Raw genomic sequence first — 18,993 nt, 5'->3', positions numbered from 1 at the left:
ACTGCAGCCAAAGTGTCATACAACAGTAAAAGAGGCCTTTCACAATGTTTAGCTTGTTGTAAGTAAAAACAGCATTAAAATCAGAGGACCTGAAACAGGATGTAGTAGATTCAAACCAGTGGAACATGAAGAGCTGACTTGAAGTTAGACGCTAAAAACGTACATTTTTAGCCAAATAAGGCTGTGGACTAGTGGCAGAAACTTGGACTATGAGCAGAAAAGGTCTCTGGTTCGACTCCACGGAGAAACAACAAAAAGACGAACCTGTCCAAAGATCCAAGAGGATTTTCCCTACCCTGTCTAGTGCCCCTGTGCAAGGCACCTTACTCCCCCAACATCTGCACAGTCAAATGCATTCTCTGTAAGTCTTTTCTAAAGCTGTGCTTTTCTACTTACCTTTTGCCTGTGGAAAAAATAAAGTAAGACAATCCGGCACTGAAGTGATGGAACGACCAGGCCTTTCTGGAGCGGATGATGAGCTGAGATTGAGTGCAGGTGTGTCTTGTCCGTAGCAGCAGGAGCCAGCCACGCCCCCTAACCCTAACCCACACAACCTGCACAGGGAGAAGAAGAAGGGAAGGAGGAGAAACAACAAAACCAATAACAGTGACACACAATCCTCACAGAATTGTTACAATAAACACAAACGTTGAAGTTGAATACTGCTTAAAATAAAGATGTTCCAACTACTTCTCCACATTATTGAAAGGATTTTTCAAGTCTTTTTTCTTCATTTTTATAGTGATGAACAGAAGTTTTTAAGTTTTAAGAAGTTTCTAACCCTAACCCAACCCAGTTTTTAAGTTGACAATCATTTAAAATTGTATTGCTCCAATTATATTTTCTTCGGCTGTTTAGCTTTTTACAGTTTTTGTTCTTGTAGCCTTGAAGAAATCAATAAATTCAAAGCAAAAACTATTTTGACCTGCATTTATGTACAAAACATACAAAAAACAATGTAAATGTAAAAGTCCACTCAAAGTATCAAAATAGTGTTTTGAGATTTGACACTTTGACACTGGTTTCAGTCCATCGAGATCAAGGAACAGTTTCCGAGACACAAAGAATATAGATTAAGTTTCTTTGGATTCCTCAACCAGGACGGTAGCTTTCTTGTGGTGAGATCCAGGGGTTAACTGGTGATCATCGACGATGGCACATTTCATCACATGCCTATCAAGGTTGCCTCAAACTCTTCTGTGTTTTTTTAATCACCAACGTTATATGACCAAATTGGACCACTTAAAGGGGTAGTTCACCAAAAAAGGAAACTTTCGGAATCTTCACCAGCCCTCCATCGGAGTTAGAGTCCACTGTTTTGTGGATTCTTTAGAGTTAGATTCCACAAAACACTTTGGAGTTTCAGTGTTGGAATCCAAATCCGATACAATTGAAGTTTCAAAACTTTTCAAACGTAATAAAACATAAAAAAATACACAACATGCCTCAATACTGCTCGTGTGGCATCATCCAAGCTCCAAGCCCTGACATTCATATTCGACTCGAAACGGCATAAGTTACACCATGTTTTAAGAATAAAGTCCCCAACCGGAAGACGCGATGCTAGCGGATATAGCGATCCTATTGTGCGCCCCGTGCGTTCCCTAGGATGAGAGCTTGTGTGCAATGTGTGTGCGTGTGAACGTGGACACAGCTCCAGAGGAGGATATCACAGGACATTTAGGATGAACACATTGTGTAAATGACGCTGTTTCAGATCGTACATGAATGTCGGGGCTTGCGGACACTTGGATGACATCACAGGAGCAGTATGGAGGCGTTGTTTCTTTTTCTTTTCTTATGTGTTTTTTACATCTGACCAATGTATCACCATTTACTTCAATTATATTTGTAGATAATGACAGATTTTTTATTTTCTGTGAACTATCCCTTTGAAAAAAAAAATACAACTTGGACTTCAAACCAAGTTGTTATAGACTAGAAAGATACCTTAAATAGTATCACTTTAAAACGTTACATTTTTATTGGTTTAAGGATTTTTACATTCTTTCATTTAATGTTTTCTCTCTTTGCTCTATTTAAATGCAAAACCACAGTTGCAGCATGGTTAATTAACTTCAGACTGCTTTCCGTTCAAAATGTTTACCGATAAACAACCAATATCACTGTTTTAAAGATCAAAATACAATATACAACTTACCTGAGTTTCATCAAATAATTCGGGGCATCGCTCCATAAAGTCTTTGATAGCATGGGTCTAATAAATGATTTTAGAAAGAGTTCGCTCTCTTTTTGTCCAACCTTAGCAATCCAATACAATTAATAGAAATGCCTAAATACATTTCATTTTTAGAATTTACTTTAATTTAAATGATACTTGCCTAGAATCATCTCATGTTATTTGTTCACCATGCAGGTGCAGATGCAGGTCCTCTGACACAGTCTCAACTGTTTTGATCCATCCAGGCATGTTTAGCATGCCCAGAAGAAACAGCCATACACACTTGGAGAGGATTGAATAATGCCTTCAGCAACTGACATGTGTAAAACTATGTATGGGAATGATATTGACATTAATAAACTGAAAACTATTCTAGTGTAGGACGCAACCATTGTTCGCCGTATTGACAATTGGATGAATCTACAGCTGTGTCAAAAGACGCCCAGCTTCTGGCGTTTGTGGGCTTAGGACATTTAGTAGGAATTTTTGTTTTGTAGGCCACTTCCTGAACGCACAACTAATTATGAAATCTTAAAAATGATTGATGTTTTTTCAGAGAACATTCCATTCCATGGGCCAAATGTATTGCGCTGTGCATCGACGGTGCAAGAGCCATGGCTGGTTTAAAAAGTGGACTAATTGCGCTTGTAAGGGATAAAGCTCAGCAAGTGATTTGGACGCAGTGCTGGCTACACAGGGAGACATGGACTCGGCTGTGAAAGTTGTCAATATAGTCAAGACGAGTGCTTTGCAAACGCGTTTCTTCCCTTATCTCTGTGCTGCTGCGGGATAAGAACACACTGCGCTGTACCATTCTGAGGTTCGATGGCTTTCACGTGGAACAGTGTTGTCACGTGTGTTGGAATTACGCACGTCTATTCGGGAGGTTTTACTTCTACAAAAGTGCACCGAGCTAGCTGCACTTTTCAGTGACAATGACTGGGTCAACAAACTTGCATATCTTGCTGAAATTTTCGCTGAGCTGAACAAACTTAACAGTTCTATGCAAGGTCGATGACAGAATGGAAGGCTTCTCAAAAAAATCTGAAGATGGAGGGACGCGTCGGGGAGGGAATGTTTTCCATGTTTCCATCAGTTGATGAGCTGGGAGATTCTGCTGTGCTCTCGCCTCCCGTAACACGCGCAATTCTTGCGCACTTGGAGGAGCGAGGGACAATTTAGGAACTACTTTTCTGAGTCTGCCTCCTGGCTCAGGGACAAGACATGGATACTGTTTCCATTCCAGCAGACGGCAAATGTCAGTGACAGAGGAGGATCAGCTCATCGAACTATCTACTGACGGTACGCTCAGAAACCTATGTGAAACCTAACCACTCACTCATCTCTTGCCAGAAAGATTTTCCACAATTGGCAGCAAAAGCTATAATGAGCCTTTTGCCCTTTGCAACAACTTCTTTGCGAAAGTGGATTTTCCTCACTCACCTACCTGAAGAACAAATACAGGTCAAGACTGATATGACCCTCTCTCTGACACCCTCCATCCGTCCAAGGTTAGATAAGTTGTGTGCTTCTCATCAGGGTCCGACATCTCACTAATGTGGGAGTATGTAAACCATCCACAGATGGCTTGAGGATTCCCTGTCCCTTCTCCATGCATGTTTAAAATAAAAACATGAATCTGTGAATTATTTGAATAGCTCAGTGTTGTATGCAAGATGTATGTTTATAAGCGGCATGGCCCCCCTATACCTTGCAAATGTTTAAAATAAAAACATTAATATATGAACCTGCACATGTGTATTATTTTAATAGCTTATTATTGAATGCACAATAACAGGGTAGCTTTGTGTATACATGGCAATAGGCCCAGTTTAACATAAAACACAGTTTTATACAATATATATTAAGAAGTAATATGTGCCGACAGAGAAGGTGCAGGACACGCAGAATGACGTAAGGTTCTCTGGTAAAAGTACGTTTTAACATGGGACTTAAAAGATGACACTGGCTGTATCGAAATTCAGGGGCAGCATTCTTCAGAGGATGGATTTAAAGGCCAATGGCGCCAAATGCTCCTTCAAATGCTGCTGGTAAATGCGTAATTTCTAAGTAACAGAGGATCCAAGCGGGTGGATCCTCTCTGGGGCCGAAGCAATGCAATGCAAAGCAGCTGGCATATATGAAATCCTCTGTATCCTTATTTTGGCAAGTCCTCACAGAGGCCCCGCTTTCATGAACCAAGTCTGCCGAAGGATGCAAATCTGAATTGAAACACAGCTACTGACTTTGACGGCCTAATTTCCTCTGGCAAGATGATCCAGAGCTTCGGGGCCCTTGTCCCCTTTTAGTTGCCAACCTGCTCTCTACAATAGTGAGTAGATATCGGCCCTCAGCCCAATGAAAAGGTGAAAGCTCAGCGTCGTTCTTTCCTTTTTCAAACGCTTTTTATTTGTCCTGCTGGTGAGAATGTGCATTCACTCAGCCTGTTTATCCAATCTGTCGACCCTCTGGCTCGGAGCTCAGCAGCCTGGCTCTCCTCAGCATCTTCATCACGTTGGTCAATAGATCATCTGAGAAGTCCCACAGTCGGGTGTCTACACGGAGTTTCTCCAGGTCTGATTTTGGGTACACCATTCGGCAGTTGATGATCCGACAGACTTCAAACGGAACCTTGAAAGTTTCTTTGAATTGCTTGAGCACTTCGTGTACCGAGGTCTGCTCCACTGCCCTGTGATCCACACACAGTCAATTAGACATTCAGTAAGGTGTTTATGCTCATTATCATGAATACATTTCATGAATACGTTTCTTCCAAAATATCTGTAGCTTTTTGAGCCACATTCAGCCACATTATTATACATGAGCTTTGAGGACATGGAAATATCGTTACTCCTGCAATTTCAAGAAAGCTGCTTTCAGACATGTACTGAATTATAGACACATTCCTTTTGTTTTCCGGACAATTCCCAGAACTTTTTCTTGAGAATGTGAGAGGGAACATTCGGACAATTCATAGTGAGTGAGTTAATGCATTGATGACGTTCATGATGCTGATAACACACAGCAGACACAAAACTAAAAATACAAAAAGAATACAAATATCTCAGGATGAAAAAGAGATGTCATACACATAGGAGACGCAGACAAAGATGTTCACTTAGTAAGATAACGTCGCTTTCTGCAGCAAAAAACAGCTCAGCATTCTGACAAGTTCTCCTACCTTGGTTTAACTATCAACTTGTTGGGTAGGTATTTGGTTCTGTCCGGCTCCTCCCTGTAGATGTGCTCCATAATATTAAAGCCTGGCACCCCTCTCCATTGAGGCAGTGGACCTGGTTTGTCTCCCTCAAAGGGTTTCTTGGGAAAGAAATGGTTTTCTATGATGAACACCCCAGCCTGCAGAACATAGGTTCAGGTTTGGAAGATGAAATAAAAGAATTCGAAAACAAATGAGTGCTATTTGCAAGAAATGTGTAAATGTTGAGTTATTTCTAAATACAGAGGGAAAATATCCTACATTTGGATGCTGCTCTTCGAGCATGTTCATCATAGACATCAGGTTGTCGTGTTGGTAAGGCATTATAATCTCATCAATGTCATTCAGCAAGACGTAGCGTGAGCGCTCCATGGATCTGTAAATGCACTCATTGAGCGTGGCTAACTGGCCAAAGTAGTGCACGTCCCCTCCGTGCGCTGAGAAGAGCCAACCTGTAGATGGAATCAGATGTTGGTGGATGGGCCATTGAACTATCTCCAGGAAGCCGTCCTGGCTGTAGATCTGCAGCAGACGATCAAGCTCTGGGCCACAGCTGGTGTTATAGATCACCACTCTGCCCACACCCAGCAACCTGAGGGCAAAAGTGATGCAAAGGTTCAAATAAATGGACCGACACCTGCTGCAAGAAATGTTTGAATGTGAGTGAACTGAACTGAACTTGTTCAGGTCATTCACTTGTTTTATGGTCATGATCATCTCATAACTGGTTGGCCTGGTTCCACAATTCTTCTGATACGTGAATGGGATAATTTACGGAAAATTTACTTGTGGAACCTGAGCTGTTGTAAAGGTTCTGTGAGCACTTTCAAACCACAGGGGAGCAAGAGATATAAATCCAAAATTGGGAGTGTTTCCTTCCTTTTAGAAGGAAACACTTCCCAAAAGCAGGTCATGAACTGTTATAAGTTGATGATCCTTACAGATTGACTGCTGGTCCCTGTTACCAGGGTGGGCCCCCGTCATCGGTAAATAATTATTACAGATTATGTTATTCTTAATTGATCATTTTATTGTTTTCATTAATTATTTAACTGTTCTTAATTGATAGCTTTATCATTTTTAATACATATTTTTTATTATTTTAATAATCATATTTCATGATATTTAATAATTAGCCAACGTACAGTGTACTACTATTTCACAACAGTGTGTTTGCCATTTTGTAGAGCTGAGAGCTAGAGAATAATTTTCAGACACAGCGTTAGTTTTGAAAGTTATTTTCAAATAGGGGAGGCATCATAAGTCTGGCATTAAATAGTATAGCGTATATGGTTTGATTTTAAAACTGGACTTTGTTTTGAATGGGTGTCTTCGTCTTAGTGGCCTTGCTTAAGTTGAAATGTTTGAAGACTTTTGTCACTCTGCATGCAGATTGCAGCGAAATAATTCAATCAGTCATGGTGGAAACAATAATACTGGATGGATGTTGTGTTGCTTGGAGCTCTATGTTTGTCCTATTGAGTTGCTTCCTTCTCTTGAGCCCAGGAGGATTTGATCTGAAATCTTTGCCTGCAGCCTTATTACAGCATACTGACAGGATGCCAGATGTGAGTGCATGAGTTGTAAACGCTGCGGTGACATTTAAACCACCTGACGCTCCCTTCTCGACGAGAATAACTGGATGAAATACAAAATCCTTGAAACAAACTGAAGCCTTGCAGCGTTTGCAGTATTTTTTGTGACAGTGTCAGGTGTTGTCTATTTCTGACCCAGTTTTGTGGCTTTCTGCTGCACTGACCTGTACATCTCCAGGGCCTGGGCAAACTGAAGCACGTTGTTGTAGTCTCCAAACAGGTTGGAGATGCAGACTGTGAAGTTAAACTGCAACTTTTCCTTCTCGTCCATGTTGGTCTTTCTGTTTCTTATCGGGAGCCAAATCTGTTTAGATGCAATCTCACTCTCTGGCTGAGGCAGAAGAGTGACATGTGTCGCGTTGCAGTTTTCAGGAATCGGACACATGACATCTGTCGTGCCAAAGGGAAATCCAAAGTTGTCTGAATGTTGTACAATTTTCGCTGGAGTTGTGATTGACGAGAAACCTTCACAGCAGAAGTGACAGTGAAGAGGTTTGATGGAGTCTCTCCTGAAGATGGCAATGATGCGTATATCAAAGCCTTTCACCCTCTGGTCCATGAAGGCCGACACCAGTAGGTGCTTGGTGTCGTTGAGGGGGGTGATGGTATGATCAGAGACATGAGAGGGACACGTTTTGCTCAGTCCGTAGGGTCTTCGATTTGACCTATACTTCATGGGCGGTTTCCCAATGAGGATGAAGAGGAAGATGAAGGTACAAATGAAGAGGAGGAAAAACATCCATCTGAAATATTTGACCTTGTCCATTCGAACCTGTGATGGATTAGAAACCACAGTTAGAGAGTTTAACTCTGACCAAACTTTAAAGAATTCTCCTGAAGAGGTGTGAATTATAAACCCAACATTTTTTTTTGTAAAAGTTAATGAAGGAAAAACATGTCCAATAACAATAGTAGTCAAACTGCAGGCATCTCAGCCACCCCATAACCCTGTGGATTGTCTCCTTCCTGAAACTGTTGTTCTCAACTGGCTCCTCTGGATCTGAGAACTGTATTGATTGCTTTTGTCAGTTATTTTTTTTAATATTCTATTTACATGAAAGGGATAGATTGTAAAGCAAATTTCCCTATCGGGATTAATTCAGTCTTCTGAATCTGAACAAACCAATCGACAAACAAACGGATAGGTGTAAAAACTCCAAGTGCTCGGCGAAGATAATCAATGTTCCCCAACATGTTTTACATATAAGCTTAATATCTCTGCCTACCTACATTCCATGCCGAATGTACTTTCTGAGTAGACCTCTCCTCAGGACAACATAGGGTGTTTCCACTAGTCGACCTGTTGTCATACATTTCACTTTGATGAAATTATCTTGTTTGTTTTGTAATTTGAAAGCTTTCCATCAAATAGAAATTCCACCCGTTGTCAACATGACAATGTTTGAGAGTAAATTAAACCCCTATGTTAGTATAGAGGCTTTAATAGATAATGAGTTAGTTTTGGCTGCATTCAAGTGATACTGTGTGTCACTGCAGCCAAAATGGCATACAAGAGTAAAAGAGGACTTTCATAATGTTTAGCTTGTTGTAAGTAAAAACAGCATTAAAATCAGAGGACCTGAAACAGGATGTAGTAGATTCAAACCAGTGGAACATGAAGAGCTGACTTGAAGTTAGACGCAAAAATCGATCTTTTAAGCAAAGTCATATAAATTCAAAACTATTTGATATATACTGTCAATCCATTAAGCATAACACATGTTATCTCATAAAGAAGGAAAAACCATGAGTAGAATTTAATTAATAAGTCCTGCAAATACAGAGTAGCAGATTTTCCCATATAATTTGCACATTTGAACATTTGCACATTTTATCATTTGCACTGTACTGTTATTTTTTTACTACCGTATTATCACACCTATAGTATATTCATATTTATATATATTTATATAGTTATCTTCCTCATAGTGTATTCATCGTTCTTATATTATACCATTCCTCTTAATACTGTTCATATTCCATTTATATTTCTTACTGTACTTCTTATTTATTTACATATTCCACTATGCACAATACTCTGGACGTTTACTGCCTTTTTTTAACCTTCTGGTTAGATGCTAAACTGCATTTCGTTGTATAAGTACTTGTACTGTACAATGACAAAAAAGTTGAATCTAATCTAATCTAATCTAATGTAATCATTTAAAAAAAAAGAAATCTGACACCTTTTTCCCTTCAGTGAATATCATCCTCAAAAAATAATGTGACTTACCGACAGCTGAGGTGATTCTGAGAGAAGTGGAAAGAGATGCACAGTCAAATGCAGCCTCTGTAGGTCTTTTTTCAAAGCTGAGCTTTTCTATAGTATCAGGGGCGTCACTTCTTGCTGGTGTTATCTCCAGGGAGAGGCAAAGTACGCACATCTCACAACTCTCAGTTTTATCATTTACCATATGCCAGTGGAGAAAAGGAAGTTAAACAACCCGTATGTTTTATTAATACACTCTACTATCTGTTCTAATATTATTAAAGTAAAGTATTAAAATGTTGACTATTTTACATATATATTTACATATAGATATTTCCTTCAAGTCAACTTTAGAGGACATAGATTGATATGCTGTCTCTCTCTAACCACCAGTGTAATCTTATACTGTAAGTAGACAGAGCTTATAAATATGCTACATATGAGTTACTCATTACATCGTAAAACATAGTATGCACAAAAGAGGCACACAGTTGATAGGATGAGAGTAGTGCAAACCGGAATAGTGCAAAAACACCTCCTGGAAAATCATACAATGTAGTAAATAGCAGTTAAAGATATAACAGTACACTCTAAATACTAATACCTTGTCTCAACAAACAAAATTAACGCAACAGTTTGCGTTGATCTTTTTTGAGTCACGTTAACTTATTAAGAAATTACCTTCAAACAACCAACATTGAGCTAGTTCAATTAGCTTTTCCTCTGCAATGAAAGGTATTTTTAATTTCTACTTACTTAAGAATTGTTACAATAACAACAAACGTTGAAGTTGAATACTGCTTAAAAAGTCTTTTTTCTTCATTTTTATAGCGATGAACAAAAGTTTTTAAGTTGACAATCATTTAAAATTGTATTGCTCCAATTATATTTTCTTCGGCAGTTTCGCTTTTTAACAGTTTTTGTTCTTGTAGCCTTGAAGAAATCAATAAATTCAAAGCAAAATTGTTCTGCAATTACCTTTTTTTATTTTGACCTTCATTTATGTATAAAACATACACAAAACAATGTGAATGTAAAAGTCCACTCAAAATATCAAAATAGTGTTTTGAGATTTGACACTTTGACACTGGTTTCAGTCCATCGAGATCAAGGAGCAGTTTCCGAGACACAAAGAATATAGTTTAAGTTTCTTTGGTTTCCTCAACCAGGACGGTAGCTTTCCTGTGGTGAGATCCAGGGGTTAACTGGTGATCATCGACGATGGCACATTTCATCACATGCCTATCAAGGTTGCCTCAAACTCTTCTGTGTTTTTTTAATCACCAACGTTATATGACCAAATTGGACCACTTAAAGGGGTAGTTCACCAAAAAAGGAAACTTTCGGAATCTTCACCAGCCCTCCATCGGAGTTAGAGTCCACTGTTTTGTGGACTCTTTAGAGTTAGATTCCACAAAACACTTTTGGAGTTTCAGTGTTGGAATCCAAATCCGATACAATTGAAGTTTCAAAACTTTTCAAACGTAATAAAACATAAAAAATACACAACATGCCTCAATACTGCTCATGTGGCATCATCCTAGCTCCAAGCCCTGACATTCATATTCGACTCGAAACGGCATAAGTTACACCATGTTTTAAGAATAAAGTTCCCAACCGGAAGACGCGATGCTAGCGGATATAGCGATCCTATTGTGCGCCCCGTGCGTTCCCTTGGACGAGAGCTTGTGTGCAGTGTGTGTGCGTGTGAACGTGGACACAGCTCCAGAGGAGGATATCACAGGACATTTAGGATGAACACATTGTGTAAATGACGCTGTTTCAGATCGTACATGAATGTCGGGGCTTGCGGACACTTGGATGACATCACAGGAGCAGTATGGAGGCGTTTTTTCTTTTTCTTTTCTAATGTTTTTTTTACATCTGAACAATGTATCACCATTTACTTCAATTATATTTGTAGATAATGACAGATTTTTTATTTTCTGTGAACTATCCCTTTGAAAAAAAAATACAACTTGGACTTCAACCCAAGTTGTTATAGACTAGAAAGATACCTTAAATAGTATCACTTTAAAACGTTACATTTTTATTGGTTTAAGGATTTTTACATTCTTTCATTTAATGTTTTCTCTCTTTGCTCTATTTAAATGCAAAACAACAGTTGCAGCATGTTTAATTAACTTCAGACTGCTTTCCGTTCAAAATGTTTACCAATAACAAACACCCAATATCACTGTTTTAAAGATCAAAATACAATATACAACTTATCTGAGTTTCATCAAATAATTCGGGGCATCGCTCCATAAAGTCTTTGATAGCATGGGTCTAATAAATGATTTTAGAAAGAGTTCGCTCTCTTTTTGTCCAACCTTATCAATCCAATACAATTAATAGAAATGCCTAAATACATTTCATTTTTTGAATTTACTTTAATTTAAATGATACTTGCCTAGAATCATCTCATGTTATTTGTTCACCATGCAGGTGCAGATGCAGGTCCTCTGACACAGTGTCAACTGCTTTGATCCATCCAGGCATGTTTAGCATGCCCAGAAGAAACAGCCATACACACTTGGAGAGGATTGAATAATGCCTTCAGCAACTGACATGTGTAAAACTATGTATGGGAATGATATTGAAATTCATAAACTGAAAACTATTCTAGTGTAGGACGCAACCATTGTTCGCCGTATTGACAATTGGATGAATCTACAGCTGTGTCAAAAGATGCCCAGCTTCTGGCGTTTGTGGGCTTAGGACATTTAGTAGGAATTTTTGTTTTGTAGGCCACTTCCTGAACGCACAACTAATTATGAAATCTTAAAAATGATTGATGTTTTTTCAGAGAACATTCCATTCCATGGGCCAAATGTATTGCGCTGTGCATCGACGGTGCAAGAGCCATGGCTGGTTTAAAAAGTGGACTAATCGCGCTTGTAAGGGATAAAGCTCAGCAAGTGATTTGGACGCAGTGCTGGCTACACAGGGAGACATGGACTCGGCTGTGAAAGTTGTCAATATAGTCAAGACGAGTGCTTTGCAAACCTGTTCTTCCCTTATCTCTGTGCTGCTGCGGGATAAGAACACACTGCGCTGTACCATTCTGAGGTTCGATGGCTTTCACGTGGAACAGTGTTGTCACGTGTGTTGGAATTACGCACGTCTATTCGGGAGGTTTTACTTCTACAAAAGTGCACAGAGCTAGCTGCACTTTTCAGTGACAATGACTGGGTGAACAAACTTGCATATCTTGCTGAAATTTTAGCTGAGCTGAACAAACTTAACAGTTCTATGCAAGGTCGATGACAGAATGGAAGGCTTCTCAAAAAAATCTGAAGATGGAGGGACGCGTTGGGGAGGGAATGTTTTCCATGTTTCCATCAGTTGATGAGCTGGGAGATTCTGCTGTGCTCTCGCCTCCCGTAACACGCGCAATTCTTGCGCACTTGGAGGAGCGAGGGACAATTTAGGAACTACTTTTCTGAGTCTGCCTCCTGGCGCAAGGACAAGACATGGATACTGTTTCCATTCCAGCAGACGGCAAATGTCTGACAGTGTCAGAGGAGGATCAGCTCATCGAACTATCTACTGATGGTACGCTCAGAAACCTATGTGAAACCTAACCACTCACTCATCTCTTGCCAGAAAGACTTTCCACAATTGGCAGCCAAAGCCATAATGAGCCTTTTGCCCTTTGCAACAACTTCTTTGCGAAAGTGGATTTTCCTCACTCACCTACCTGAAGAACAAATACAGGTCAAGACTGATATGACCCTCTCTCTGACAACCTCCATCCGTCCAAGGTTAGATAAGTTGTGTGCTTCTCATCAGGGTCCGACATCTCACTAATGTGGGAGTATGTAAACCATCCACAGATGGCTTGAGGATTCCCTGTCCCTTCTCCATGCATGTTTAAAATAAAAACATGAATCTGTGAATTATTTGAATAGCTCAGTGTTGTATGCAAGATGTATGTTTATAAGCGGCATGGCCCCCCTATACCTTGCAAATGTTTAAAATAAAAACATTAATATATGAACCTGCACATGTGTATTATTTTAATAGCTTATTATTGAATGCACAATAACAGGGTAGCTTTGTGTATACATGGCAATAGGCCCAGTTTAACATAAAACACAGTTTTATACAATATATATTAAGAAGTAATATGTGCCGACAGAGAAGGTGCAGGACACGCAGAATGACGTAAGGTTCTCTGGTAAAAGTACGTTTTAACATGGGACTTAAAAGATGACACTGGCTGTATCCAAATTCAGGGGCAGCATTCTTCAGAGGATGGATTTAAAGGCGCCAAATGCTCCCTCAAATGCTGCTGGTAAATGCGTAATTTCTAAGTAACAGAGGATCCAAGCGGGTGGATCCTCTCTGGGGCCGAAGCAATGCAATGCAAAGCAGCTGGCATATATGAAATCCTCTGTATCCTTATTTTGGCAAGTCCTCACAGAGGCCCCGCTTTCATGAACCAAGTCCGCCGAAGGATGCAAATCTGAATTGAAACACAGCTACTGACTTTGACGGCCTAATTTCCTCTGGCAAGATGATCCAGAGCTTCGGGGCCCTTGTCCCCTTTTAGTTGCCAACCTGCTCTCTACAATAGTGAGTAGATATCGTCCCTCAGCCCAATGAAAAGGTGAAAGCTCAGCGTCGTTCTTTCCTTTTTCAAACGCTTTTTATTTGTCCTGCTGGTGAGAATGTGCATTCACGCCTGTTTATCCAATCTGTCGACCCTCTGGCTCGGAGCTCAGCAGCCTGGCTCTCCTCAGCATCTTCATCACGTTGGTCAATAGATCATCTGAGAAGTCCCATAGTCGGGTGTCTACACGGAGTTTCTCCAGGTCTGATTTTGGGTACACCATTCGGCAGTTGATGATCCGACAGACTTCAAACGGAACCTTGAAAGTTTCTTTGAATTGCTTGAGCACTTCGTGTACCGAGGTCTGCTCCACTGCCCTGTGATCCACACACAGTCAATTAGACATTCAGTAAGGTGTTTATGCTCATTATCATGAATACATTTCATGAATACGTTTCTTCTAAAATATCTGTAGCTTTTTGAGCCACATTCAGCCACATTATTATACATGAGCTTTGAGGACATGGAAATATCGTTACTCCTGCAATTTCAAGAAAGCTGCTTTCAGACATGTACTGAATTACAGACACATTCCTTTTGTTTTCCGGACAATTCCCAGAACTTTTTCTTGAGAATGTGAGAGGGAACATTCGGACAATTCATAGTGAGTGAGTTAATACATTGATGACGTTGATGATGCTGATAACACACAGCAGACACAAAACTAAAAATACAAAAAGAATACAAATATCTCAGGATGAAAAAGAGATGTCATACACATAGAAGACGCAGACAAAGATGTTCACTTAGTAAGATAACGTTGCTTTCTGCAGCAAAAAACAGCTCAGCATTCTGACAAGTTCTCCTACCTTGGTTTAACTATCAACTTGTTGGGTAGGTGCTTGGTTCTGTCCGGCTCCTCCCTGTAGATGTGCTCCATAATATTAAAGCCTGGCACCCCTCTCCATTGAGGCAGTGGACCTGGTTTGTCTCCCTCAAAGGGTTTCTTGGGAAAGAAATGGTTTTCTATGATGAACACCCCAGCCTGCAGAACATAGGTTCAGGTTTGACAGATGAAATAAAAGAATTCGAAAACAAATGAGTGCTATTTGCAAGAAATGTGTAAATGTTGAGTTATTTCTAAATACAGAGGAAAAATATCCTACATTTGGATGCTGCTCTTCGAGCATGTTCATCATAGACATCAGGTTGTCGTGTTGGTAAGGCATTATAATCTCATCGATGTCGTTCAGCAAGACGTAGCGTGAGCGCTCCATGGATCTGTAAATGCACTCATTGAGCGTGGCTAACTGGCCAAAGTAGTGCACGTCCCCTCCGTGCGCTGAGAAGAGCCAACCTGTAGATGGAATCAGATGTTGGTGGATGGGCCATTGAACTATCTCCAGGAAGCCGTCCTGGCTGTAGATCTGCAGCAGATGATCGAGCTCTGGGCCACAGCTGGTGTTATAGATCACCACTCTGCCCACACCCAGCAACCTGAGGGCAAAAGTGATGCAAAGGTTCAAATAAATGGACCGACACCTGCTGCAAGAAATGAATGTGAGTGAACTGAACTGAACTTGTTCAGGTCATTCACTTGTTTTATGGTCATGATCATCTCGTAACTGGTTGGCCTGGTTCCACAATTCTTCTGATACGTGAATGGGATAATTTACGGAAAATTTACTTGTGGAACCTGAGCAAGAGATATAAATCCAAAATTGGGAGTGTTTCCTTCCTTTTAGAAGGAAACACTTCCCAAAAGCAGGTCATGAACTGTTATAAGTTGATGATCCTTACAGATTGACTGCTGGTCCCTGTTACCAGGGTGGGCCCCCGTCGTCGGTAAATAATTATTACAGATTGTGTTATTCTTAATTGATCATTTTATTGTTTTCATTAATTATTTAACTGTTCTTAATTGATAGCTTTATCATTTTTAATACATATTTTTTATTATTTTAATAATCATATTTCATGATATTTAATAATTAGCCAACGTACAGTGTACTACTATTTACGAAATGTTTCGTGAAATCTTTGTATCATAGTGTCGGAAAGCGTTTCTTTCTTTTGCTGGTGGGTTCATTACATGTCAATACATATTTTTTATTATTTTAATAATCATATTTCATGATATTTAATAATTAGCCAACGTACAGTCTACTACTATTTCACAACAGTGTGTTTGCCATTTTGTAGAGCTGAGAGTTAGAGAATAATTTTCAGACACAGCGTTAGTTTTGAAAGTTATTTTCAAATTGGGGAGGCATCATAAGTCTGGCATTAAATAGTATAGCGTATATGGTTTTATTTTAAAACTGGACTTTGTTTTGAATGGGTGTCTTCGTCTTAGTGGCCTTGCTTAAGTTGAAATGTTTGAAGACTTTTGTCACTCTGCATGCAGATTGCAGCGAAATAATTCAATCGGTCATGGTGGAAACAATAATACTGGATGGATGTTGTGTTGCTTGGAGCTCTATGTTTGTCCTATTGAGTTGCTTCCTTCTCTTGAGCCCAGGAGGATTTGATCTGAAATCTTTGCCTGCAGCCTTATTACAGCATACTGACAGGATGCCAGATGTGAGTGCATGAGTTGTAAACGCTGCGGTGACATTTAAACCACCTGACGCTCCCTTCTCGACGAGAATAACTGGATGAAATACAAAATCCTTGAAACAAACTGAAGCCTTGCAGCGTTTGCAGTATTTTTTGTGACAGTGTCAGGTGTTGTCTATTTCTGACCCAGTTTTGTGGCTTTCTGCTGCACTGACCTGTACATCTCCAGGGCCTGGGCAAACTGAAGCACGTTGTTGTAGTCTCCAAACAGGTTGGAGATGCAGACTGTGAAGTTAAACTGCAACTTTTCCTTCTCGTCCATGTTGGTCTTTCTGTTTCTTATCGGGAGCCAAATCTGTTTAGATGCAATCCCACTCTCTGGCTGAGGCAGAAGAGTGACATGTGTCGCGTTGCAGTTTTCAGGAATCGGACACATGACATCTGTCGTGCCAAAGGGAAATCCAAAGTTGTCTGAATGTTGTACAATTTTCGCTGGAGTTGTGATTGACAAGAAACCTTCACAGCAGAAGTGACAGTGAAGAGGTTTGATGGAGTCTCTCCTGAAGATGGCAATGATGCGTATATCAAAGCCTTTCACCCTCTGGTCCATGAAGGCCGACACCAGTAGGTGCTTGGTGTCGTTGAGGGGGGTGATGGTCTGATCAGAGACATGAGAGGGACACGTTTTGCTCAGTCTGTAGGGTCTTCGATTTGACCTATACTTCATGGGCGGTTTCCCAATGAGGATGAAGAGGAAGATGAAGGCACAAATGATGAAAAACATCCATCTGAAATATTTGACCTTGTCCATTCGAACCTGTGATGGATTAGAAACCACAGTTAGAGAGTTTAACTCTGACCAAACTTTAAAGAATTCTCCTGAAGAGGTGTGAATTATAAACCCAACATTTTTTTTTGTAAAAGTTAATGAAGGAAAAACATGTCCAATAACAATAGTAGTCAAACTGCAGGCATCTCAGCCACCCCATAACCCTGTGGATTGTCTCCTTCCTGAAACTGTTGTTCTCAACTGGCTCCTCTGGATCTGAGAACTGTATTGATTGCTTTTGTCAGTTATTTTTTTTAATATTCTATTTACATGAAAGGGATAGATTGTAAAGCAAATTTCCCTATCGGGATTAATTCAGTCTTCTGAATCTGAACAAACCAATCGACAAACAAACGGATAGGTGTAAAAACTCCAAGTGCTCGGCGAAGATAATCAATGTTCCCCAACATGTTTTACATATAAGCTTAATATCTCTGCCTACCTACATTCCATGCCGAATGTACTTTCTGAGTAAACCTCTCCTCAAGACAACATAGGGTGTTTCCACTAGTCGACCTGTTGTCATTCATTTCACTTTGATGAAATTATCTTGTTTGTTTTGTAATTTGAAAGCTTTCCATCAAATAGAAATTCCACCCGTTGTCAACATGACAATGTTTGAGAGTAAATTAAACCCCTATGTGAGTATAGAGGCTTTAATAGATAATGAGTTAGTTTTGGCTGCATTCAAGTGATACTGTGTGTCACTGCAGCCAAAATGGCATACAAGAGTAAAAGAGGACTTTCATAATGTTTAGCTTGTTGTAAGTAAAAACAGCATTAAAATCAGAGGACCTGAAACAGGATGTAGTAGATTCAAACCAGTGGAACATGAAGAGCTGACTTGAAGTTAGACGCAAAAATCGATCTTTTAAGCAAAGTCATATAAATTCAAAACTATTTGATATATACTGTCAATCCATTAAGCATAACACATGTTATCTCATAAAGAAAGAAAAACCATGAGTAGAATTTAATTAATAAGTCCTGCAAATACAGAGTACCAGATTTTCCCATATAATTTGCACATTTGAACATTTGCACATTTTATCATTTGCACTGTACTGTTATTTTTTTACTACCGTATTATCACACCTATAGTATATTCATATTTATATATATTTATATAGTTATCTTCCTCATAGTGTATTCATCGTTCTTATATTATACCATTCCTCTTAATACTGTTCATATTCCATTTATATTTCTTACTGTACTTCTTATTTATTTACATATTCCACTATGCACAATACTCTGGACGTTTACTGCCTTTTTTTAACCTTCTGGTTAGATGCTAAACTGCATTTCGTTGTATAAGTACTTGTACTGTACAATGACAAAAAAGTTGAATCTAATCTAATCTAATCTAATGTAATCATTTAAAAAAAAAAAATCTGACACCTTTTTCCCTTCAGTGAATATCATCCTCAAAAAAGAATGTGACTTACCGACAGCTGAGGGGATTCTGAGAAAAGTGGAAAGAGATGCACAGTCAAATGCAGCCTCTGTAGGTCTTTTTTCAAAGCTGAGTTTTGACTGGTTTTAAGCGGTGACTGGTTTTATCTCCAGGGCTGAGCAAAGTGCACACATCTCACATCTCTCAGTTTTATCACTTACCATATGCCAGTAGAGACAAGGAAGTTAAACAATTAATAATTAATTATTAATATACTCTACTATCTGTTCTAATATTATTAAAGTAAAGTATTAAAATGTTGACTATTTTACATATATATTTACATATAGATATTTCCTTCAAGTCAACTTTAGAGGACATAGATTGATATGCTGTCTCTCTCTAACCACCAGTGTAATCTTATACTGTAAGTAGACAGAGCTTATAA

General features: G+C 39.4%; 2 protein-coding genes across 2 annotated transcripts; both read right to left on the bottom strand.

The window, feature by feature from the left end:
• Positions 1–4,630: 4,630 nt before the first annotated feature.
• On the bottom strand, positions 4,631–7,670 carry LOC128451056 (uncharacterized). Its single transcript, XM_053434821.1, has 4 exons — positions 7,159–7,670; positions 5,661–5,991; positions 5,364–5,539; positions 4,631–4,871 (listed from the first exon to the last, which is right to left on the bottom strand). Exons 1-4 carry the CDS (start codon positions 7,668–7,670, stop codon positions 4,631–4,633), a joined length of 1,260 nt encoding a protein of 419 aa, XP_053290796.1.
• A 6,227-nt stretch (positions 7,671–13,897) lies between these two features.
• LOC128451055 (uncharacterized) lies at positions 13,898–17,131 on the bottom strand. The gene is made up of 4 exons (XM_053434820.1): positions 16,536–17,131; positions 14,928–15,258; positions 14,631–14,806; positions 13,898–14,138 (listed from the first exon to the last, which is right to left on the bottom strand). The coding sequence occupies exons 1-4, from the start codon at positions 17,129–17,131 to the stop codon at positions 13,898–13,900; spliced, it is 1,344 nt and encodes a 447-aa protein (XP_053290795.1).
• Between the last annotated feature and the right edge of the window lie 1,862 nt (positions 17,132–18,993).

This window comes from Pleuronectes platessa, chromosome 11, assembly GCF_947347685.1.
Source record: "Pleuronectes platessa chromosome 11, fPlePla1.1, whole genome shotgun sequence".
Lineage (NCBI taxonomy): Eukaryota > Metazoa > Chordata > Actinopteri > Pleuronectiformes > Pleuronectidae > Pleuronectes > Pleuronectes platessa.
Note: the sequence above shows the minus strand (reverse complement) of the source record. Positions and strands in the feature narration are given on the sequence as shown.

Excerpts from the sequence above, each read along its gene's own strand:
- LOC128451055 (XM_053434820.1), bottom strand. The coding sequence starts at position 17,131 with ATGGACAAGGTCAAATATTTCAGATGGATGTTTTTCATCATTTGTGCC. Across the intron at positions 15,259-16,535 it reads CAGGCCCTGGAGATGTACAG|GTTGCTGGGTGTGGGCAGAG; the intron begins GTCAGTGCAGCA and ends TTTTGCCCTCAG. Across the intron at positions 14,139-14,630 it reads AAGTTGATAGTTAAACCAAG|GGCAGTGGAGCAGACCTCGG; the intron begins GTAGGAGAACTT and ends TGTGGATCACAG.
- LOC128451056 (XM_053434821.1), bottom strand. The coding sequence starts at position 7,670 with ATGAAGTATAGGTCAAATCGAAGACCCTACGGACTGAGCAAAACGTGT. Across the intron at positions 5,992-7,158 it reads CAGGCCCTGGAGATGTACAG|GTTGCTGGGTGTGGGCAGAG; the intron begins GTCAGTGCAGCA and ends TTTTGCCCTCAG. Across the intron at positions 5,540-5,660 it reads TCGAAGAGCAGCATCCAAAT|GCTGGGGTGTTCATCATAGA; the intron begins GTAGGATATTTT and ends TATGTTCTGCAG.